General features: G+C 42.8%; 1 protein-coding gene across 1 annotated transcript in view; it reads right to left on the reverse strand.

Annotated features, from left to right (window-relative positions):
* doc2a (double C2-like domains, alpha) overlaps positions 1-10,422 on the reverse strand; it is a 32,289-nt gene extending 21,867 nt beyond the window's left edge. Inside the window, exons 1-3 of the mRNA XM_034539464.1 lie at positions 10,116-10,422; positions 4,671-4,750; positions 2,433-2,507 (exon numbers count right to left, since the gene is read on the reverse strand). Coding sequence (XP_034395355.1) covers positions 2,433-2,507; positions 4,671-4,750; positions 10,116-10,422 — 462 coding nt within the window. The remainder of the gene's footprint in view (positions 1-2,432; positions 2,508-4,670; positions 4,751-10,115) is intronic.
* Positions 10,423-25,964: the final 15,542 nt, after the last annotated feature.

A 25,964-nucleotide genomic window follows, 5' to 3' on the forward strand; every position in this document is an offset into this window, starting at 1 on the left:
GCCCCCGTCAGTCCAGGGGTGACGCTGCTGCTGATGTCCAGCTTGGCCCTGTGAATCTATGGTTCTCTCAGCAACCAGTACAGAGAGTTAGACTGTGGGCATCTTTCACGAGTAAAAAGGGCCCACGACTTAAAAACACCCTGATAAAACGGAGGCAGCCCACTTCACTTTAAAATGCTAGAATCCATTAAAAACAGAGCAGTATCCAGCCCCAGGTTGTTAGCACGTCTGAGGATGCAGCTGGCCACATCTCGCCACACTAAAAACTCCGGACTAGTCAGGTAATTTTAAACAAACTGAATTCTAAAAGTGGCTGTCCGGCTGGCCAGGTGGACCAGGCCCTGTCCCCCCTCCTCTCCGGCTAAAAACAGCACCCCTTGTGGCACCCAGTGTAGACCCTCCCAAAAAAAATCCACCATTTTTTTTTGTATGTTGGCTAGAAAGCCTGAGGGAGGGTCTAGGCATGTTAGGCGGTGCCACAGCTGGGATGCGATAAGATTATTTAAAACCAGTGCTCTACCTTTAAAAGACATCTGAGGGAGCAGCCACTTCCACTTGGAAAGTTTTCCCTCAATCTTTTCTGTGACGCCCTCACAATTTTTTTGGACCACATTTTCCTGTCCGAGATGTATCCCCAGATATTTAAAACCGTCCTTCCTCCACACTAGTTTCTGGGGAAGGACTGGGAGGCCGCCACACCATTCACCGACAGCGAGGGCCTCACTTTTCTTCCAGTTCACCCTCGCTGCCGATGTCCTGCTAAAACCCTCTACAATGTTAGTTAAAAGGTCTGCATCCCTCTGGTCCTTAATAAAAACAACAATATCGTCGGCATAAGCCGATAAAATCATTTTCTCATTAAAACCAGGTAAAACCAGTCCTTGCAGGCTAGAGCGTATCTTGATAAGGAGGGGCTCCATGGAGAGTGCATAGAGCATCCCGGACAGAGCACATCCCTGCCGGACCCCTCTACCCACTCTCAAAGGAGCACACAGACTGCCGTTTATCTTCAGCACACTCTCAACCTCATTGTACAACACCTTGATCTTAGCTATGAAGCCAGCGCTGAACCCAAACTTCCCCAGGACTTTCCAGAGGAAGCTGTGTTCAACGCGGTCAAAAGCCTTTTCCTGATCTAGAGAAATCAGACCAATGTTAATACCCAACGAGCTGGAGACCTCCAGAACATCCCGAATGAGGTAGACATTGTCTACCATGGACCTGCCGGGTACACAATAGGTCTGGTCCCGATGGATGACCTGCTCCATAGCTTCCCTCAGCCTGGAGGCGAAGACTTTGGACAGAAGCTTGTAATCCACACACAGCAGAGACACAGGACGCCAGTTTCCGATGTCCTCCAGGTTTCCTTTTTTTGGCAGGAGTGTTATCACTGCTCTCCGGCAGGACATCGGCATGGAACCAGAGGCCAGACTCTCATTAAAAACATCCAAGATGTCCCTCGCAAATATGTCCCAGAAGATGTTATAGAATTCGGCAGTGAGGCCATCAAGGCCGGGAGCACGCCGTCCCTGCATGCCCTGCAAGGCGGCCTTCAGCTCCTGCAGGCTTATGGGCCTACAGAGCTCCTCATTGGTCTCCTCAGAGACCTGAGGCAGCTCCCCACAGAACCCCTCCATTAATGACTCCTCCTCCCTGTACTCACTGGTATACAGGGAGGAGTAAAAGCCCACCGCTCGCCTCCTGATCTGGCTTGGTTCCACAACTGGCTGCCCTGCGTCTCCTAACAGTGAGTGGATTACCCTCCTCTGCCCACTCCTGCTCTCCAGGCCAAAGAAGAAGCTAGAGGGAGTGTCCATATCCGTGATGGTCTGGAATCGGGACCTGACCAGTGCACCCTGAACTTTAACGTCTAACAAGTCGGCCAAAGCCACCTTTTTTCCTTTGAGGACTTCAATATGTCCTCGATCTCCTGTGGACTCACTTAAACTCTCTAGGTCCACTATATCAGTCTCCAGGTCCTTCATAGATCTGGTGATGTCTCGGGTGACGTTGAAAGTATGCTGCTGACAAAGAAGCCTAATCTCAATCTTACCACGGTCCCACCACTGCCTAAGACTACTAAAATCACTCTTCCTCAGCCAACAACAAATAAGAACCTCTCTAAATTTTTTATCAAAAGTTAAAACTGAATTAAAATGCCAATGTGCGCTCTTGGGTAAAATGTTTCTAATAAAAACATGACATAAAAGCAAAGAATGATCAGTAAAACCAGCAGGAACAATACTGCACATTTTAAAAATATACCTTCCTGCCTTTTGTTCGTTGTAAAAAGTCCTAATTTAATTGCTGACTTCTGGTTAAGACCCCCCCCCATCATATTAGTATAATAATGATTATATAATCATGTTAGTATAATAATGATTATATAATCATGTTAGTATAATAATATAAACCATGTCCGTCTGACTCACCTTGCAGGCTCCGGGCAGCAGGTGCAGTTTAACGTACGGGTCGGACAAACCATTGAAGTCCATGGACTTCAGACCCTGTGGACAGAAACCACGTAGTTACTGTCATGTGTAGACGTGTATTCATATAGATATATAGAGATATAATATTTATATAAACTTAAAAACCTTATTTTATTGTCATATTGCATATACATGAATGAAATCTGTCCTATCCTTAGTTATTAAGGAGCGGTGGGCTGCTGTGAAGTCCCCGGGGAGCAACTGGGGGTTCAGTGCCTTGCTCAAGGACACTATGGGGAGAGGAGGCATCGAACCGGGTACCTTGTGGTTATGGGACGACCACTCATCCCCATGAGCTATATATAGATATATAAATATATATTTATATATCTATATAGATAAATATTTCATGCTAAATGTCAGCATGTTATCTTAATCAACATAAGTGGAGGCATCTGTTAGCAATTAGTTTCTCAGCATCTCAATTATGTGCAATTGGCATTCAACATGAAACCAAGGCCGACACCTTGACGTCAGTGTGGTTAGGGGGCGTGGTTAGGGGCGTGGTTAGGGGGCGTGGTTAGGGGGGCTCAGGGAACAGGCCTACTTGGCCTCAGCTGTAGGGATCAGGGGTGTTGGGTCGCTCCCCTATATGAGGTGCGACGGAGATGGAGGACGGGACCGGCAGAGCAGAGATCCAAATAAAGTATCTACTCTAAGGGGGCTCATTCCTTGGTGGGGGGCAGTCAGCCATCAACAGGGTCTAGAGATGTCCTACCAGGGCCACCGTAGAGAGGAAAGACCACATAAATGAAATAGAGCTGCTCTTCCTGTCTCATAGTCAACCTTTAAATCTGGTTTCATGAAAACATGGTCTCGGGCTACGAGGACGATGGACGCAGTATTTATCTTTTCTCATCGATGCTCTTTGTATTCGGCGTTCACACGGAACAAACACATCAAATCAGCCACCAGCGGAGCTACGAGTGACACAAGGAACGTGTAGACCAAACATATTGAAATATATGGATTAGAAGTGTTCGTCTGTTTGCGTTCAGGGGAAGATCGTAAGTGTCAAACCCAACGTTGTATTATTAGTTACAAGAGTTTATGAGATTTTAAGAAAAAAGACTAATTGGTTAGTTTGGAAATTGCACATCTGGAAAGGGATTATTTTATCACCAGTTATGATCTTATACTATAATTCTATATTCATCTATACACAGTATAGAGTTTATGAAGCGAGATTACAAAGAAATGCTGTGTTTTATATAATCAGAGCATAAAGACGGTTATCTCCTCAGATATTGAGGTAAATCCAGTACATCCTCCGTGAGTCATCGGTTCCTCCTTTATTCTCCTCCACCGAGAGGAGGAATAAGGAGGCCGTGGTGTCAAATATTAATAATGTGCCCGAAGGTATTTCTGTGCTGAGCCTGAGACTTCCTCCTGAGCAACGTTCACTCACACAAAAAGGCTCTTTTCACCGTCATGTGTCGCAGGACAAAAATCAGCTCAGCTGTGAACCATAAGCATGAGGGACACACCTGGACACCTGGTGGGTCCCTCAGCTCTTTAATGGTCTGAGTCATGACTCTGTTCCCTCGCCGTGGAGCAGAGACCTGGTCCGTGGAGCAGAGACCTGATCCGTGGAGCAGAGACCTGATCCGTGGAGCAGAGACCTGATCCGTGGAGCAGAGACCTGGTCCGTGGAGCAGAGACCTGATCCGTGGAGCAGAGACCTGATCCGTGGAGCAGAGACCTGGTCCGTGGAGCAGAGACCTGATCCGTGGAGCAGAGACCTGGTCCGGTTCAACAGACACTGGACCAGATCCGGTCTTAAGAGAGTCTGTTTGACTGCGTTGGTTTGAATCTAGACGAGTAGATCGATATGAACGTAGTACAAAGAGAGGCGGAGTCCGGGTTTAAACACACACACACACCTACACACACACGTACACACACAATAGCTAATAGTAAATAGCAAATAGCACATAGCATATAGCAAATAGTAAATAGTAAATAGCTAATAGTAAATAGTAAAAGTGAGAATATAGGTTTTTTAGTGAGATGAAGACATATTTAATGCACCAGTGGTTTCAGCTGGTTCTGTTTCCCACATTGAAACGATCCAACGAGCCTCTTGTGTCTGAATGGAACTAATCAGGCTCTCCGGGTCCAGAAGGTGCACCTGGAGAGCCTGAAGGCAGCGCAGCGGAGGCCGTGGAGCGTCCTCACCTTCGCCCGGAGCACAGTGCAGTGCAGCTGGCTGGAGCTCCTCTCGTACCGCAGCTCAAACTCCAGCGTTCCCAGAGCAGCTGGTGGGAAACACAGGAGACACACGGGATGACAAGCGCTGCCTCAGCGGCATCCCAAAATATAATGACATCGTTCAAATAGGATCAATTACAAAGCATGCGAGAGAACAGACAAATATCTCATTGTGCATTCAGGGGATGGACATCCAATTTAGTGGAGCGGCAGCTGTCACATGAAGCTGAGCACACACACACACACACACACACACACACACACACACACACACACACACAGCCGAACACAACACATCACACGTCAACACGGAACATCCTGTCAGAGGGAGAGGAGACACATTCGTCAGGCGTCTTACAATTTGTTCTGCATATAAAGGGACCTGTTGATACAACACACACACACACACACACACACACACACACACACACACACGTGTTCTTCCAGTACTGTTATATAAGACGATACATACAGACTGTGATTTGCAGGGATTAGAACAAACATCTATTTTTGGCATCAGCGCCAACAAACCGCTGCTTACACAACATATTGGATTCATATGCTAAACTGTAAGAATGTTCATGAACCTGGACTGTGTCCACATCCTGCTCGACAACAAAGACACGCAAAACAAATACAAAGAGACACAAAGCAACTACAGACACGTGAAACAAACACAAAAAGACACATAAAACAACTACGAAGACATTTATAAGACAAATAAATTACAACAGAGAGACGCAGTAGACTCCCGAAAAACAGAAAACAATAGACATTCAAACTGACAACAAAGAGACACAAGATGACAACAAAGAGACACAAGATGACAATAAAGAGACACAAGATGACAACAAAGAGACACAAGATGACAATAAAGAGACACAAGATGACTATAAAGAGACACAAGATGACAACAAAGAGACACAAGATGACAATAAAGAGACACAAGATGACAATAAAGAGACACAAGATGACAACAAAGAGACACAAGATGACAATAAAGAGACACAAGATGACTATAAAGAGACACAAGATGACTACAAAGAGACACAAGATGACGATAAAGAGACACAAGATGACAACAAAGAGACACAAGATGACAACAAAGAGACACAAGATGACAACAAAGAGACACAAGATGACAATAAAGAGACACAAGATGACAACAAAGAGACACAAGATGACAACAAAGAGACACAAGATGACAACAAAGAGACACAAGATGACGATAAAGAGACACAAGATGACAACAAAGAGACACAAGATGACAACAAAGAGACACAAGATGACAACAAAGAGACACAAGATGACTACAAAGAGACACAAGATGACAACAAAGAGACACAAGATGACTACAAAGAGACACAAGATGACGATAAAGAGACACAAGATGACAACAAAGAGACACAAGATGACTACAAAGAGACACAAGATGACTACAAAGAGACACAAGATGACGATAAAGAGACACAAGATGACAACAAAGAGACACAAGATGACTACAAAGAGACACAAGATGACGATAAAGAGACACAAGATGACAACAAAGAGACACAAGATGACTACAAAGAGACACAAGATGACAACAAAGAGACACAAGATGACTACAAAGAGACACAAGATGACAACAAAGAGACACAAGATGACAACAAAGAGACACAAGATGACTACAAAGAGACACAAGATGACAACAAAGAGACACAAGATGACTACAAAGAGACACAAGATGACGATAAAGAGACACAAGATGACTACAAAGAGACACAAGATGACGATAAAGAGACACAAGATGACAACAAAGAGACACAAGATGACTACAAAGAGACACAAGATGACTACAAAGAGACACAAGATGACGATAAAGAGACACAAGATGACAACAAAGAGACACAAGATGACAACAAAGAGACACAAGATGACAACAAAGAGACACAAGATGACTACAAAGAGACACAAGATGACTACAAAGAGACACAAGATGACGATAAAGAGACACAAGATGACAACAAAGAGACACAAGATGACTACAAAGAGACACAAGATGACAACAAAGAGACACAAGATGACTACAAAGAGACACAAGATGACTACAAAGAGACACAAGATGACGATAAAGAGACACAAGATGACAACAAAGAGACACAAGATGACAACAAAGAGACACAAGATGACTACAAAGAGACACAAGATGACTACAAAGAGACACAAGATGACAACAACGAGACACAAGATGACAACAAAGAGACACAAGATGACTACAAAGAGACACAAGATGACTATAAAGAGACACAAGATGACAACAAAGAGACACAACATGAATATAAAGAGACACAAGATGACAACAAAGAGACACAAGATGACTACAAAGAGACACAAGATGACTACAAAGAGACACAAGATGACTACAAAGAGACACAAGATGACAACAAAGAGACACAAGATGACTACAAAGAGACACAAGATGACAACAAAGAGACACAAGATGACTACAAAGAGACACAAGATGACAACAAAGAGACACAAGATGACTACAAAGAGACACAAGATGACAACAAAGAGACACAAGATGACTACAAAGAGACACAAGATGACAACAAAGAGACACAAGATGACTACAAAGAGACACAAGATGACAACAAAGAGACACAAGATGACAACAAAGAGACACAAGATGACTACAAAGAGACACAAGATGACGATAAAGAGACACAAGATGACAACAAAGAGACACAAGATGACTACAAAGAGACACAAGATGACTACAAATAGACACAAGATGACGATAAAGAGACACAAGATGACAACAAAGAGACACAAGATGACTACAAAGAGACACAAGATGACTACAAAGAGACACAAGATGACGATAAAGAGACACAAGATGACTACAAAGAGACACAAGATGACTACAAAGAGACACAAGATGACTACAAAGAGACACAAGATGACTACAAAGAGACACAAGATGACTACAAAGAGACACAAGATGACAACAAAGAGACACAAGATGACTACAAAGAGACACAAGATGACTACAAAGAGACACAAGATGACGATAAAGAGACACAAGATGACTACAAAGAGACACAAGATGACGATAAAGAGACACAAGATGACTACAAAGAGACACAAGATGACGATAAAGAGACACAAGATGACGATAAAGAGACACAAGATGACTACAAAGAGACACAAGATGACGATAAAGAGACACAAGATGACGACAAAGAGACACAAGATGACTACAAAGAGACACAAGATGACTACAAAGAGACACAAGATGACTACAAAGAGACACAAGATGACAACAAAGAGACACAAGATGACTACAAAGAGACACAAGATGACTACAAAGAGACACAAGATGACAACAAAGAGACACAAGATGACGATAAAGAGACACAAGATGACTACAAAGAGACACAAGATGACTACAAAGAGACACAAGATGACGACAAAGAGACACAAGATGACGATAAAGAGACACAAGATGACTACAAAGAGACACAAAATGACTACAAAGAGACACAAGATGACTACAAAGAGACACAAGATGACGACAAAGAGACACAAGATGACTACAAAGAGACACAAAATGACTACAAAGAGACACAAGATGACTACAAAGAGACACAAGATGACGACAAAAAGACGTGAAACGACACACCATGGACAGGGGCTGTGTGTAGTGGTTCTGTGTCTCGGCGACAATATATTTCTCCTCCATGAGTGAATTAAATGAAATAGATGTCAGTGTCACCTTGATGTGCACCTCATCTCTGAAACGCTGCTCGTCTGCAGGGAAACGGCTCGAAGCCTAAAAACATGATGGATGTGGAACATAACTGTGCTCAATGCATTAACTCGAGTACCTGCTGTAATTACAGGTATGAAGTACTTGTACTGCTAACATGCAGAGAGAAGAGAGACTCCACTGCAGTCCTCCGGTTTTTACCCGAATCTGCAGGCTCTTGTTTAACACACCCAGCTGACTGCTGTGAAACACACTGCACCAATAAACGCAGCTCCAGCACTGCAGTGCAGTGAGCCTCTGCAGGACATCTCCACCACAAAGACTCTGACTCCAGTCACTTCCACCACGATGGCACGGGGCGACCATGAAGAGACACAGAAGAAGAAGAATGACCACGTAGGGACGCACATGTCAAACTGTGACACTCTGCTGAACCTCATTTTATGATAAAACTAATAAAACCATCAGCCAGTGACTTCAAAACAAATCTGGTTGATAAATTCATGTCAAATTAAATGAAAAAAACGACATCCAGCAGCTCTGAGATCAGCCTCTCATCGGAGCGTAGTCTTGTTGCCCTCAGAAAGCTCCTCTTTTATTCATTCAGCGAGATGATGAAAACCTGAAGGCCAACTCCAACCCAACGAGGCGTCTCCAAAGAGCCGTCTTAGTTAATCAGGTAATCAGTTAAACTCCGAGTCGAGGTGGAGTGGCTGCATTATTCATGTTATTCTGACTTAAACACGTGAATTATTCAGCAGTTGCATCTCTGAAAGTGGACTCTGGTGTTCGTGTTCATTGATCGATCTGCAGCAGCTCCACATCCCCTTCAGCAGATCTCAGATCAGATCAACATCCATGCTGAAATATTTAAGATTTCATTATTAAAGTGTGCATTTTTTATTTAATCATTTTACTGTGAGCATGATATTCACCATGTTTACACCTCCTGTTGATACAGACTGGTAACCAACAAGGCAACCAGTACGGTTTTATTTCATACCATAATACCTGTGAAAGTCTTTGAATCCAACGTGCCTACAGCACCGCAGCAGAGCCAGGTTTAGTCTAGGCTTAGTCCAGGTTTAGTTTAGTCCAGACCTAGTACATGTTTAGTCCAGGCTTAGTACATGGTTAGTCCAGTTTTAGTCTAGTCTTAGTCCAGATTTAATCCAGGTTTAGTTTAGTCCAGGTTTAATCCAGGTTTAGTTTAATCCAGGTTTAATCACGGTTTAGTTTAATCCAGGTTTAGTCCAGGCCTAGTCCAGGTTTAGTCCAGGCTTAGTCCGGGTTTAGGCTGGGCTTAGTCCAGGCTTAGTCCAGGTTTTCAACGCTTACTTTTTTTAAATCTGTTGGCATCTCAGCCTTCAGCCGTTTACTGAGATATTAAATGAAGTGAGAAGTTAGGACATTTTATCAGATTTATTTGAAAAAAGACTTATTTTTACATCCGAAGGAGTCGCCCCCTGCTGGGCATTAGAGAGAATGCAGCTTTGACTTTTCAGAACTATTTGCGGTTATTCAGGAAATTGTTTTTAAATTGGTGCTGCAAGGCGAAACATGGCGAATTATGCAGGAACGTGGCTGCAGGCGTGTGGAGGTGCACAGTCACACAAACGCACACACACAGACACGCACATGCCGGCAGCGAGGCTCACTGCAGTCGTCACTGTCGGAGCTGTCGATCTCCACCGACGTGTCCACGCTGCTGGTCAGCGCCAAAGAGCCGCCGCCGCCGGGCCGGCCGTGGGCCAGCAGAGGAGATAGGAGGTGAGCGCCGCCCATCCCGGAGGCCACGGAGCCGGGGCTGAGGGCCCGCGGGGAGGCGGGGCCCGGCGAGGTGGGGGACCTCCGGGGAAAGTAGGCGGAGATCTGTCGGATGGGTCTGATGGGCCCAGGGCAAACGTCGATGGCCATGTGTTCCTGGATGGAGATGTTGAGCTTCTTTCCTCTCTGAACCGTCATAGAGTCTGAAAGCGTTGACGAGGGGAGAGAAAGAGAGATGGAAGCTGGATGTGAATACCAAGGGAAGGAAGGACAGGAAGTAAACCCATTAGGCAGTTTAACAACCGCAGAAGGATCCAAAGTGTTTAGAGAACAGAGTTGCCTATTTGTGTTTAAAATTCATTCACATATTAAATATCGGTGCTAGCCCACAACATCAATTGATATTTAATCCACGTGATTAATCAGCAGAACACAAGAACCCAGCAGACGACTTTCGTCAACGTGGATTCATTCGTCTACAACACTATTTATTTTACCCTAAAAAGATCTTTTCTTGAACCTTAGTTTTGTACGATCTTTTCTTTAATTTAACTAAGTATTTTACGATCATTTCCTGAACCTAACTAAGTATTTTACGATCTTTTCTTGAACCTAACTAAGTATTTTATGATCTTGTCCTGAACCTAACTTAGTATTTTACGATCTTTTCCTAAACCTAACTAAGTATTTTACGATGTTTTCTTGAACCTTAGTTTTGTACGATCTTTTCTTGAACCTAAGTATTTTACGATCTTGTCCTGAATCTTAGTTTTGTACGATCTTTTCTTTAATTTAACTAAGTATTTTACGATCATTTCCTGAACCTAACTAAGTATTTTACGATCTTGTCCTGAACCTAACTTAGTATTGTACGATCTTTTCCTAAACCTAACTAAGTATTTTACGATCTTTTCTTAAACCTAAGTATTTTACGATCTTTTCCTCAACCTAACTAAGTATTTTACGATCTTGTCCTGAATCTTAATTTTGTACGATCTTTTCTTTAATTTAACTAAGTATTTTACGATCTTTTCTTGAACCTAAGTATTTTACGATCTTGTCCTGAATCTTAGTTTTGTACAACCTTTTCTTGAACCTAATTATTTTATGATCTTTTCTTAAACCTAACTAAGTATTTTACGATCTTTTCTTGAACCTAACTTAGTATTTTACGATCTTTTCCTAAACCTAACTAAGTATTTTACGATCTTGTCCTGAATCTTAGTTTTTTACGATCTTTTCCTAAACCTAACTAAGTATTTTACGATCATTTCCTGAACCTAACTAAGTATTTTACGATCTTTTCTTGAACCTAACTAAGAACTAAGAACCTAACTAAGTATTTTACGATCTTGTCCTGAACCTAACTTTGTATTTTGCGATCTTTTCCTAAACCTAACTAAGTATTTTAAAATCTTTTCTTGAACCTAAGTATTTTATGATCTTTTCTTTAATTTAACTAAGTATTTTACGATCATTTCCTGAACCTAACTAAGTATTTTACGATCTTTTCCTAAACCTACCTTTTCCTAAACCAACTGACGAAGTGAGTGAACTGAACTCCATCATCTTGAACACATCAAACACAGAGTTGGAGCCATCGTGGTTTTAAGTCTGAATCGCTCGTCCCTGAAATAAAAGTGAGCCGAGTGAACTGTGAACTCATTCTGAGCGCTACGTGTTAGCATGTTCTGGTGAGCTGGTATCCTTCGTTAGACTCCTGAGACTTCTTTCTTTTTAACAGCCTGTTCGTTCCGCTGTCTGCAGGACTTGTTGGATTCAAACTCTCCAGTAAAACGTTATGTTTACTTCGCAGTAATCAACCTTATTAAGGAGGAATGTGCTGGATTCTGCCCTCGGAGGCGTCTGATTGGCTGCTGTGAGCAGAAGAAGAAGAAGACATGATTCATGCATTTCCAGATAATGAGGAAGCAAAATGGCCCCGAACCGTTCATGATGCTGAGAAGAACATTAATAATTAATTGCAGGTGTGCAGTAAAATAATGTAAATATTTTTGTAAAATAATTAAAATTGAGAAAGTTTCCATACTAAAACGAGCACATCTCCTCTATTTGAATAATGTTGGTGTTATAATAAAGAAACACTTGAGAGATTAGTTAAGATGCTTATAGAGCGAAACACAAAGCACTTCCAGGAAGATGATCCCTTTAGAGCGACGCAGCTGAATGTTAACGCTCTCTGCAAAGCCTGACTTTGATCAAGTGAATCAGAACAATTTCTGAGGTTTTAGTACAGACCGTTCAGGCCAATCTCCAAATCATGCGTTTGTGTGTGATATTGCAATTTTCTCATGTAACACGCTATTTATTTTTCTTTAATATCACTAATGGTGTTCAAAACATCCACATACAGCATAACATACAGTAAATAAACCAAAATAATGCTTTTGGTCCATCATGTATTATCTATTTGTATATCTTGGCATCATCTCCGCCTTACGCAGTCCGATTTCAGTTTAAGAGCCCTCCTTGTAATCGTGCGAGCCAATGGGAGCTGTCGAAAGCAATCCAAATGAGAGTGACAGCACTTTTAGTTTGTGGACAAAGCGAAGCCCCAGATTTTCATCAAAGGTATTTCACAATTCTCTCTGGGAAACAATAGTTTGGCTGGATGTAGTGTTGGTGATATTTTTGCTTATACTTTGTATACACACACAGTACAGGTAGCCAGCTACATAAGTGTGCCCTCAGAAGGGATTAAAAGGTAAGATATTCTGTACCAAACGCTTGATTTAGTTAGACTAAACAACTGGACTAAACAACTGAGACCAAACAACTGGGACTAAACAACTGAGACTAAACAACTGGACTAAACAACTGAGACTAAACAACTGGACTAAACAACTGAGACTAAACAACTGGACTAAACAACTGAGACTAAACAACTGAGACTACACAACTGAGACTAAACAACTGAGACTAAACAACTGAGACTAAACAACTGAGACCAAACAACTGGGACTAAACAACTGAGCCCAAACAACTGGACTAAACAACTGAGACTAAACAACTGAGACTAAACAACTGAGACTAAACAACTGAGACCAAACAACTGAGACTAAACAACTGAGACCAAACAACTGGGACTAAACAACTGAGACTAAACAACTGGACTAAACAACTGAGCCCAAACAACTGGGACTAAACAACTGAGACTAAACAACTGAGACTAAACAACTGAGACTAAACAACTGGACTAAACAACTGAGACTAAACAACTGAGACTAAACAACTGAGACTACACAACTGAGACTAAACAACTGAGACTAAACAACTGGACTAAACAACTGAGACTAAACAACTGAGACTACACAACTGAGACTAAACAACTGAGACTAAACAACTGAGACTAAACAACTGAGACTAAACAACTGAGACCAAACAACTGGACTAAACAACTGAGACCAAACAACTGGGACTAAACAACTGAGACTAAACAACTGGACTAAACAACTGAGCCCAAACAACTGGGACTAAACAACTGAGACTAAACAACTGAGACTAAACAACTGAGACTAAACAACTGGACTAAACAACTGAGACTAAACAACTGAGACTAAACAACTGAGACTACACAACTGAGACTAAACAACTGAGACTAAACAACTGGACTAAACAACTGAGACCAAACAACTGGGACTAAACAACTGAGACTAAACAACTGAGACTAAACAACTGAGACTAAACAACTGAGACTAAACAACTGGACTAAACAACTGGGACTAAACAACTGAGACTAAACAACTGGACTAAACAACTGAGACTAAACAACTGAGACTAAACAACTGGACTAAACAACTGGGACTAAACAACTGAGACTAAACAACTGAGACTAAACAACTGAGACTAAACAACTGGACTAAACAACTGGACTAAACAACTGAGACTAAACAACTGAGACTACACAACTGAGACTAAACAACTGAGACTAAACAACTGAGACTAAACAACTGGGACTAAACAACTGAGACTAAACAACTGAGACTAAACAACTGAGACTAAACAACTGGACTAAACAACTGGACTAAACAACTGAGACTAAACAACTGAGACTACACAACTGAGACTAAACAACTGAGACTAAACAACTGAGACTAAACAACTGAGACTAAACAACTGAGACTAAACAACTGGACTAAACAACTGAGACTAAACAACTGAGACTAAACAACTGGACTAAACAACTGGGACTAAACAACTGAGACTAAACAACTGGGAGACCAAACAACTGAGACTAAACAACAGGGACCAAACAACTGGGACTAAACAACTGGACTAAACAACTGAGACTAAACAACTGAGACTAAACAACTGGACTAAACAACTGAGACTAAACAACTGAGACTAAACAACTGAGACTAAACAACTGAGACTAAACAACTGGACTAAACAACTGAGACTAAACAACTGAGACTAAACAACTGGACTAAACAACTGGGACTAAACAACTGAGACCAAACAACTGGGAGACCAAACAACTGAGACTAAACAACAGGGACCAAACAACTGGGACTAAACAACTGGACTAAACAACTGAGACTAAACAACTGGACCAAACAACTGAGACTAAACAACTGAGACCAAACAACTGAGACCAAACAACTGGACCAAACAACTGAGACTAAACAACTGGACTAAACAACTGGACCAAACAACTGAGACTAAACAACTGGGACCAAACAACTGAGACTAAACAACTGAGACTAAACAACTGAGACCAAACAACTGGAACCAAACAACTGGACTAAACAACTGAGACTAAACAACTGAGACTAAACAACAGGGACCAAACAACTGGAACTAAACAACTGAGACTAAACAACAGGGACCAAACAACTGGAACTAAACAACTGAGACTAAACAACTGAGACCAAACAACTGAGACTAAACAACTGAGACCAAACAACAGGGACCAAACAACTGGAACTAAACAACTGAGACTAAACAACTGAGACCAAACAACTGAGACTAAACAACTGAGACTAAACAACTGGGACTAAACAACTGAGACTAAACAACTGGAACTAAACAACTGAGACTAAACAACTGAGACCAAACAACTGGAACTAAACAACTGAGACTAAACAACTGGAACTAAACAACTGAGACTAAACAACTGGAACTAAACAACTGAGACTAAACAACTGAGACCAAACAACTGAGACTAAACAACTGAGACTAAACAACTGGACTAAACAACTGAGACTAAACAACTGAGACTAAACAACTGAGACTAAACAACTGAGACCAAACAACTGAGACTAAACAACTGAGACTAAACAACTGGACTAAACAACTGAGACTAAACAACTGAGACTAAACAACTGAGACCAAACAACTGAGACTAAACAACTGGACTAAACAAATGAGACTAAACAACTGAGACTAAACAACTGAGACTAAACAACTGGACTAAACAACTGAGACTAAACAACTAAGACTAAACAACTGAGACTAAACAACTGAGACCAAACAACTGGACCAAACAACTGAGACTAAACAACAGGGACCAAACAACTGGAACTAAACAACTGAGACTAAACAACTGAGACCAAACAACTGAGACTAAACAACTGAGACCAAACAACAGGGACCAAACAACTGGAACTAAACAACTGAGACTAAACAACTGAGACCAAACAACTGAGACTAAACAACTGAGACTAAACAACTGGGACTAAACAACTGAGACTAAACAACTGGAACTAAACAACTGAGACTAAACAACTGAGACCAAACAACTGGAACTAAACAACTGAGACTAAACAACTGGAACTAAACAACTGAGACTAAACAACTGGAACTAAACAACTGAGACTAAACAACTGAGACCAAACAACTGAGACTAAACAACTGAGACTAAACAACTGGACTAAACAACTGAGACTAAACAACTGAGACTAAACAACTGAGACTAAACAACTGAGACCAAACAACTGAGACTAAACAACTGAGACTAAACAACTGGACTAAACAACTGAGACTAAACAACTGAGACTAAACAACTGAGACTAAACAACTGGACTAAACAAATGAGACTAAACAACTGAGACTAAACAACTGAGACTAAACAACTGGACTAAACAACTGAGACTAAACAACTAAGACTAAACAACTGAGACTAAACAACTGAGACCAAACAACTGGACCAAACAACTGAGACTAAACAACTGGGACCAAACAACTGAGACTAAACAACTGAGACTAAACAACTGAGACTAAACAACAGAGACCAAACAACTGAGACCAAACAACTGGAACCAAACAACTGGAACCAAACAACTGGACTAAACAACTGAGACTAAACAACTGAGACTAAACAACTGAGACCAAACAACAGGGACCAAACAACTGGAACTAAACAACTGAGACCAAACAACTGAGACTAAACAACTGGACTAAACAACTGGACCAAACAACTGAGACCAAACAACTGAGACTAAACAACTGAGACCAAACAACTGAGACCAAACAACTGAGACCAAACAACTGGAACCAAACAACTGGACTAAACAACTGAGACTAAACAACTGAGACTAAACAACTGAGACCAAACAACAGGGACCAAACAACTGGAACTAAACAACTGAGACCAAACAACTGGACCAAACAACTGAGACTAAACAACTGAGACTAAACAACTGGGACCAAACAACTGAGACCAAACAACTGGGACCAAACAACTGAGACCAAACAACTGGGACTAAACAACTGAGACTAAACAATTGGACTAAACAACTGAGACTAAACAACTGGGACCAAACAACTGAGACCAAACAACTGAGACTAAACAACTGAGACTAAACAACTGGGACTAAACAACTGAGACTAATGTCCTCCTATCAAACTTCCCAGAAAATGCCCCCCCCCCCCCCCCCCTGCTCATCCTGCTGGGTGACTTTAACATCCAGACAGAGAAGTCATGTGACCTGCTACTCTTACTGTCTTCCTTTGCTCTCTCTCTAAGTCCTTCCCCTCCTACTCACAAAGCTGGCAACCACCTTGACTATATTTTCACCAGAAACTGCTCTACAGCAAACCTCACTGTAACTCCACTTCATGTTTCTGACCATTTCTTCATATCTTACACTCTCCCACTTTTTGGAATTAACAACCCTCCCACAACGGATTCTGCACCTGTCCGTCGCAACATCCACACCCTCTCACCCTCTCTCCCTCTCACCTTCTTTCCCTCTCACCTTCTTTCCCTCTCACCCTCTCTCCCTCTCACCCTCTCTCCCTCTCTCCCTCTCACCCTCCTCTCTGGCCTCCTCTGTTCTGTCAGCCCTCCCTTCAACCGATTCCTTCGCACTTATGCAGCCTAACTTCGCCACTGACACTCTTCTCTCTACGCTGTCGTCCTCTCTTGATTCTCTCTGTCCTCTTAGGACTCTAAAGGTCCTCAAGTCCTCCTATGACTCTAAAGGTCCTCAAGTCCTCTTAGGCCTCTAAAGGTCCTCAAGTCCTCTTACGACTCGAAAGGTCCGCAAGTCCTCTCCGGCTCCGTGGTTGTCCGAACCGGTGCGCGCCGAGAGAGCCACAATGCGAGCAGCGGAAAGGAAATGACGAAAATACAAACACGCCAGCGACCTGCTCGCCTATCAATCTCTTCTCTCCTCCTTCTCTCCAGCCAAAAGTCTGTTCTACCAATCCAGAATCAAATCCTCTTTATCTAACCCTAAAAAGCTCTTCTCAATTTTTTCCAACCTCCTTGACCCCCCTGGTCCCCCCTCCCTCCACCCTTCTACCAAGCCACTTTGTGGACTACTTTACAAAAAAGATAGACGACATACGCTCTTCATTTACTAATCCATCTTCCATAACTACACCTCCAGTAACTTCACCTTCTTCCCCCTTGTTTTCCTCTTTTATCCCCCTGTCTCCCAATCAAGTTCTTTCCTTGGTAACCTCTGACCCCCCAACCACCTGCTCCCTTGACCCCATCCCTTCTCACCTTCTCCAGTCCATTGCTCCGGACCTTCTTCCCTTTCTCACCCATCTTATTAACACCTCCCTCTCAACCGGCTGTTTCCCTAACTCTCTGAAGGAGGTGGAGTCAACCCTCTCCTGAAGAAACCCACTCTCGACCCATCTGAAGTCAATAACTATAGACCTGAAGTCAACAACCACAGACCTGAAGTCAACAACTACAGACCTGTCTCTCTCCTCCCCTTCCTTTCCAAAACTCTAGAGCGAGCTATCTTTAACCAAGTCTCCTCCTTTCTCCAACATAACAACCTTCTAGACCCCCACCAGTCTGGATTCAAGACCACTCAACAGAGACTGCCCTCCTTGCTGTCTCTGAGCAGCTTCACACTGCTAGAGCAGCCTCTCTCTCCTCTGTCCTCATCCTTCACACTAGAGCAGCCTCTCTCTCCTCTGTCCTTATCCTTCTAGACCTTTCCGCTGCCTTTGACACAGTGAACCACCAGATCCTCATGTCCTCCCTCCAGGACCTGGTATCTCAGGCTCTGCTCTCACTCTTCTCATCCTACCTCACCGACCGCTCTTACCGGGTAACCTGGAGAGGATCTGTGTCTGAGCCTTGTCCTCTGACTACTGGGGTCCCTCAGGGTTCAGTCCGTGGTCCTCTTCTCTTCTCTCTGTACACCAACTCTCTCTCTCTGTCATTCTCTCTCATGGCTTCACCTACCACAGCTATGCTGACGACACCCAACTGATCCTCTCGTTTCCCCAATCTGAAACACAGGTAGCAGCACGAATCTCTGCCTGTCTGACTGACATCTCTCAGTGGATGTCTGACTGACATCTCTCAGTGGATGTCTGACTGACATCTCTCAGTGGATGTCTGATTGACATCTCTCAGTGGATGTCTGACCGACATCTCTCAGTGGATGTCTGACCGACATCTCTCAGTGGATGTCTGACTGACATCTCTCAGTGGATGTCTGATTGACATCTCTCAGTGGATGTCTGACCGACATCTCTCAGTGGATGTCCACTCACCACCTGAAAATTAACCCGGACAAGACTGAACTTCTCCTCTTTCCAGGAAAAGGTTCTCCCACCCACAACCTGACTATTAACTTCAACAACTCAGTGTTGGTTCCGACTCCGACTGCCAGGAACCTCGGAGTGACGCTCGACAGTCAACTCTCCCTGACTGCCAACATTACCACAACAACACCCTCCTGTAGGTACATGCTGTACAACATCAGGAGAATATGACCCCTTCTCACTCAGAAGGCGGCACAGGTTCTGGTCCAGGCTCTGGTCATCTCACAGCTAGACTACTGTAACTCCTCCTTCAGGTCTACCTGCTAATGCCATTCGACCTCTACAGCTCATCCAGAATGCAGCAGCTCGACTGGTCTTCAACCTCCTAAATTTACCCACAATCCTCCGCTCCTCCATGACCTTCACTGGTTACCGGTGGCCGCCCGCATCCGCTTCAAAACATTGGTACTTGCGTATCGTGCTGCGAACAGATCGGGTCCGGTCTACATCCAGGACATGGTCTAACCTCACATCCAGGACATGGTCTAACCTCACACCCCACCTCGTTCACTTGGCTCGGCTTCTGCCAATCGGCTTGTAGCTCCTTCACTTCGAGCTAAACACTCAACAAAATCACAACTGTTTGCTGTGCTGGCTCCTCATTGGTGGAACGAGCTCCCCATTGACATCAGGACAGCAGAAAGTCTCTACATCTTCCGTCACAAACTAAAAACACATCTTTTTTTCGACTATACCTTGAATAGGTAGCACTTAAATGCCGTAGTAGCACTTAAATGTCCCTTACCGATAGCACTTTAGTAGCACTTAAATGGCACTTACGGATAGTACTTTGTAGTTTAACTTTATTAAAGAAATTGTACTTGCTTGATTCTTGTTGTTCTGAGTTTGGACTCATGGTTTAATGCACTTATTGTAAGTCGCTTTGGATAAAAGCGTCAGCTAAATGACATGTAAAGTAACTAAACAACTGGACCAAACAACTGGGACTAAACAACTGGACTAAACAACTGAGATCAAACAACTGGACTAAACAACTGAGATCAAACAACTGGACTAAACAACTGGGACCAAACAACTGGACTAAACAACTGAGATCAAACAACTGGACTAAACAACTGAGACCAAACAACTGGACTAAACAACTGAGATCAAACTACTGGACTAAACAACTGAGACCAAACAACTGGACTAAACAACTGAGATCAAACAACTGGACTAAACAACTGGGACCAAACAACTGGACTAAACAACTGAGACCAAACAACTGGACTAAACAACTGGACTAAACAACTGAGATCAAACAACTGGACTAAACAACTGGGACCAAACAACTGGACTAAACAACTGAGATCAAACAACTGGACTAAACAACTGTGACCAAACAACTGGACTAAACAACTGAGACCAACAACTGAGACCAAACAACTGGACTAAACAACTGAGACCAAACAACTGGGACTAAACAACTGGACTAAACAACTGGACTAAATAACTGGACTAAACAACTAGACCACACAACTGGGACTAAACAACTGGGACCAAACAACTGGGACTAAACAGGTGGGACCAAACAACTGGGACCAAACAACTGGGACTAAACAACTGGACTAAACAACTGAGACCAAACAACTGGACTAAACAACTGAGTCCAAACAACTGGACTAAACAACTGAGACCAAACAACTGGGACTAAACAACTGGACTAAACAACTGGACTAAACAACTGAGTCCAAACAACTGGACTAAACAACTGAGACCAAACAACTGAGACTAAACAACTGGACTAAACAACTGGGACTAAACAACTGAGACCAAACAACTGAGACCAAACAACTGGGACTAAACAACTGAGACTAAACAATTGGACTAAACAACTGGGACTAAACAACTGGACTAAACAACTGGGACTAAACAACTGGACTAAACACATGACAATCTGGCCGGGGACAAGGGAAACAATGGGTGTAGATATAAGGGGGAGCCACAGGTGTAGGCTGAGTCATTAAGGAGGCAGCGGAGTGGCTGAGGGCAGGTGAAGGGAACGAGTCATCAACAGACACTGAACTAACGGGGTGTTACAGGGTTAGGTTCAAGAAAACATTGTTAAATACTTAGTTAGGTTTAGGAAACCTTGTTAAATATCAGCATGCACATTATTGAGTAAATTAATCTCTTATACGATCGTACGTTCATAAAGGCCACGCCCACTTGTGCCTCCTCATCTGGCCATCTCATTATGTAAATTAAATCTTAAACTCAATCATCTCATTAAACGGAGACGCAGGATTTCTGCAGGAATCTGAGGCCCTTTGAGCTTTTTCCTTTCATTAGAGAAAGAACTTCATGAATAAAGAGTATTATGACTCTCCTGGGCTCCTCCCAGCATGCACTGGGAGCACCTCAGTAGACGACCGGCTTCTTTTGCTTATTATCCACAGTTCTAGCTGATAGATCAAACACCGGCAATTTAATTCACTTCTGCTGACAAACTCCGTCTGTTTCTGAGATTTTAAATAAACCTCCACCGTATAATTCAAAACCACAAGCAGCTGCATGGGAATCAATATATAAACATATATAAATATAAATGATGTATGTAATATAATATAATATCCAGTGGCGGAATGGAGCTCATTATATGTACACAAGTACTGCTGGCTACTTTAAATGTTGAGGTACATGTACTTTACGTGAGTATTTCCATCTCAGAGGCAAATATTAGAAAGTATTTGTAATTGTTATATTAGTATTGTGATTATTTTATCTGCGGTTTGCTAACTTCCTGTTTGATGAAAACAGGAAAGAACGCAGAAAACTATGTGTCTCCTATTTGCTCTTTTATTATTAATTGTTATTATTATGCAGAAAATGTAAAATAAAAGACTTTAATTGGATTATAATCAAACGTAAAAGTACTCGTTACACGGCGGGATGGGATGTTACGGCTCATATATTAATATTGAACTTTTTACTCTACATTTGGTATATCCGCCTCTTTAAGTTACTTCATACATCGATAAATATTATGCGGTACTATAATACTAATTTGCATTAGAACACAAAGTATTGAAAACATGAAAATTATCTTTTATGTATTCATATTAAAAACAGAAGAATATTCTATATTAATAATAATAAAGAGTGAAAGGAGCTGCATCACGAGTACTTCTTATAGTTTAAGTACATTTTGATGATAGATTTTCTTCTTTTACTTCACGTCTGTTTGTTGTTGTTGTTTTTTGGCCACTTGAAGGCATTAATTAGGGTCGTCATGACGACTTCGTCGTAGAGGAACCTTTTGTTTTTCGAGGAAATATTATTATTCTCTAGCAATGAAAGTGTTTTGGGGCCTTTATCATATCCCAAAAGTTTTTTGACATGCATATCAGGACTAGTGAAAATGTTTATATTTTAGAGGTCTTGCATTTGGGTATAAAGAAATGTCTCTATAGCGCCCCCTTGAGTTGGGAAAGCCCACGCTGTTTACACCCAATGACCGATTGACTTGTAATTTGGTACACCTGTCCACTTGGATTTTGTAAAAAACACGTTTTCTCCATTTTCTCCTAAACGCTGGGTCCGATCTTTACGAACATTTCTGTGGTTCATTATTGGTTCAATGTCATGAACAGTTATCAAAAGCTTGTTGATATCTCATTGCGTTCAGAGGCTATGGACCAATGAACTTTTAAGGGGTGTGGCCTAATATGTAAAGACACATAACTTCCATTTTATAATATTTTAACATTAGGGGGCGCTGCTCAAAATAAGAATGGAAGTTATTTCTCATGTCATGACACACTGACCCTGAAGACATCCATGTGATAATTTTGCATTCTAGTCATAGCGCCACCTAGTGGCAACAGTAGGTTACATGTTTTCTACTCTTTTACCCTTCTCCTCACAGATTAATCAGATCCCTCTCAGAATGTGTCAGAATAGACTTAAGACCTTGATAATGCTTCACTGTGAAGATTGTATGGACTCGTTGAAGGGCGGTGAGGTCTGATCCTTCGCCGTGACCGAATAAACCAATGTAACATGCTCCAAACGTAACTAAGCTTAGCACACACATTTAAAGTCAAAGATGTAGTTACCTGATACGATTTTAATGCTTCAGAATGGCAATATGGCTCGATAGCGCCCCCTACAAACATTAATTTAAGCAGCCCCGGTGCTACGCTTCACCTACATTAATGAAACTTGGTAGGCATATGTAAAACATGTCAACTGAAAAGAAGGTCTCTTGCTCTAAACGGTACCGGAAGTCAGCAGCCACAAAAAACACCATTCACTATGAAAATGATGCTGGTAAAGTCCTGAGCACATTTACTTGAAGAAACTTTCGATTGTTGTCATAGAAACACATACTGGAAAAACATTTGACATATTTATACTCTAAAGTTATAAACATAGTCTAGTAAAAAATATGATTCATGCAACTGTGTGTGTAGCCCTGCGGTTTATGACTGTGTTCATGGCCCAGTGGGACTCATTTCTTGCATCACGTCTAGACTTCACGTGGAGACACATGACGCATGTATCTGTTCACATTGTCACAGCGCCCCCTCCTGGCTCCACTGGACTTCCTCCAATCTGCCCCAAACTTGTCGTGCTTGATAAAAGTCACGGTTTGAGGATATCGACAAGTCAGCGTTACGTGTCAACGTGTACCCCGACCCGGACCTGCTCGCAGCTTTAATTATTATTATTATTATGTTCTTAACGAGCTTCATGTTACATTTGTTCTGCAGACAATTCAAAACACTTCAGACCAGTTAGGGACCAGGAAGAGACCAGTAAGAGAGACCAGTAAGAGACCAGGAAGAGACCAGTAAGAGAGACCAGGAAGAGACCAGGAAGAGACCAGTAAGAGAGACCAGGAAGAGACCAGGAAGAGAGACCAGGAAGAGACCAGGAAGAGACCAGGAAGAGAGACCAGTAAGAGACCAGGAAGAGACCAGTAAGAGAGACCAGGAAGAGACCAGTAAGAGAGACCAGGAAGAGACCAGGAAGAGAGACCAGTAAGAGACCAGGAAGAGACCAGTAAGAGAGACCAGTAAGAGACCAGGAAGAGAGACCAGTAAGAGACCAGTAAGAGAGACCAGTAAGAGACCAGGAAGAGACCAGGAAGAGAGACCAGTAAGAGACCAGGAAGAGACCAGTAAGAGAGACCAGTAAGAGAGACCAGGAAGAGACCAGGAAGAGAGACCAGGAAGAGACCAGGAAGAGAGACCAGTAAGAGACCAGTATAAGAGACCAGTAAGAGACCAGTATAAGAGACCAGTAAGAGACCAGTATAAGAGACCAGTAAGAGACCAGTATAAGAGACCAGTATAAGAGACCAGTAAGAGACCAGTATAAGAGACCAGTAAGAGAGACCAGTAAGAGACCAGTATAAGAGACCAGTAAGAGACCAGTATAAGAGACCAGTAAGAGACCAGTATAAAAGACCAGTAAGAGACCAGTATAAGAGACCAGTATAAGAGACCAGTATAAAAGACCAGTAAGAGACCAGTATAAAAGACCAGTAAGAGACCAGTATAAAAGACCAGTAAGAGACCAGTAAGAGACCAGTATAAGAGACCAGTAAGAGACCAGTATAAGAGACCAGTAAGAGACCAGTATAAAAGACCAGTAAGAGACCAGTATAAGAGACCAGTAAGAGAGACCAGTAAGAGACCAGTATAAAAGACCAGTAAGAGACCAGTATAAGAGACCAGTATAAGAGACCAGTATAAAAGACCAGTAAGAGACCAGTATAAGAGACCAGTAAGAGACCAGTATAAGAGACCAGTAAGAGACCAGTATAAGAGACCAGTATAAGAGACCAGTAAGAGACCAGTATAAGAGACCAGTATAAGAGACCAGTAAGAGACCAGTATAAGAGACCAGTAAGAGACCAGTATAAGAGACCAGTATAAGAGACCAGTAAGAGACCAGTTCCCATCAGAATCAGAAGAATAAAAGCCGTCTTACCTTTGATTGTGTGACTGGAGATTCCTCCACGAAGACATGAAGGACCGTAACTAACAGGTGGAGAGAGAGAGAGAGGAGGGAGAGGGAGAGAGAGAGACGGAGGGAGAGGGAGGGAGAGAGAGAGAGGAGGGAGAGGGAGAGAGAGAGAGGAGGGAGAGGGAGAGAGACGGAGGGAGAGGGAGGGAGGGAGAGAGAGAGAGGAGGGAGAGGGAGAGAGAGAGAGAGAGGAGGAGGGAGAGGGAGGGAGAGAGAGAGATGAAGGGAGAGGGAGGGAGAGAGAGAGATGAAGGGAGAGGGAGGGAGAGAGAGAGAGAGAGACGGAGGGAGAGGGAGGGAGAGAGAGAGAGGAGGGAGAGAGACGGAGGGAGAGGGAGGGAGAGAGAGAGAGGAGGGAGAGAGACGGAGGGAGAGGGAGGGAGAGAGAGAGAGGAGGGAGAGAGACGGAGGGAGAGGGAGGGAGAGAGAGAGAGAGAGGGAGAGAGAGAGAGGGAGAGAGAGAGAGAGAGAGGAGGGAGAGAGGGTGAGAGAGAGGGAGAGAGAGAGAGGGAGAGAGAGAGAGAGAGAGAGAGGAGGGAGAGATCCCTCTGCTGCATCTGGACTTTTAACCCTTCGTCTCCTCCTCTCCTCCTCTCCTCCTCTCTCCTCCTCTCTCCTCCTCTCTCCTCTCCTCGCTACTCCTCTCTCCTCCTCTCCTTCTCTCCTTCTCTCCTCTCCTCGTCTCCTTCTCTCCTTGTCTCCTCTCTCCTCTGTGTTTAATATCC

The sequence above is a fragment of the Cyclopterus lumpus genome, chromosome 8 (assembly GCF_009769545.1).
Source record: "Cyclopterus lumpus isolate fCycLum1 chromosome 8, fCycLum1.pri, whole genome shotgun sequence".
NCBI lineage: Eukaryota > Metazoa > Chordata > Actinopteri > Perciformes > Cyclopteridae > Cyclopterus > Cyclopterus lumpus.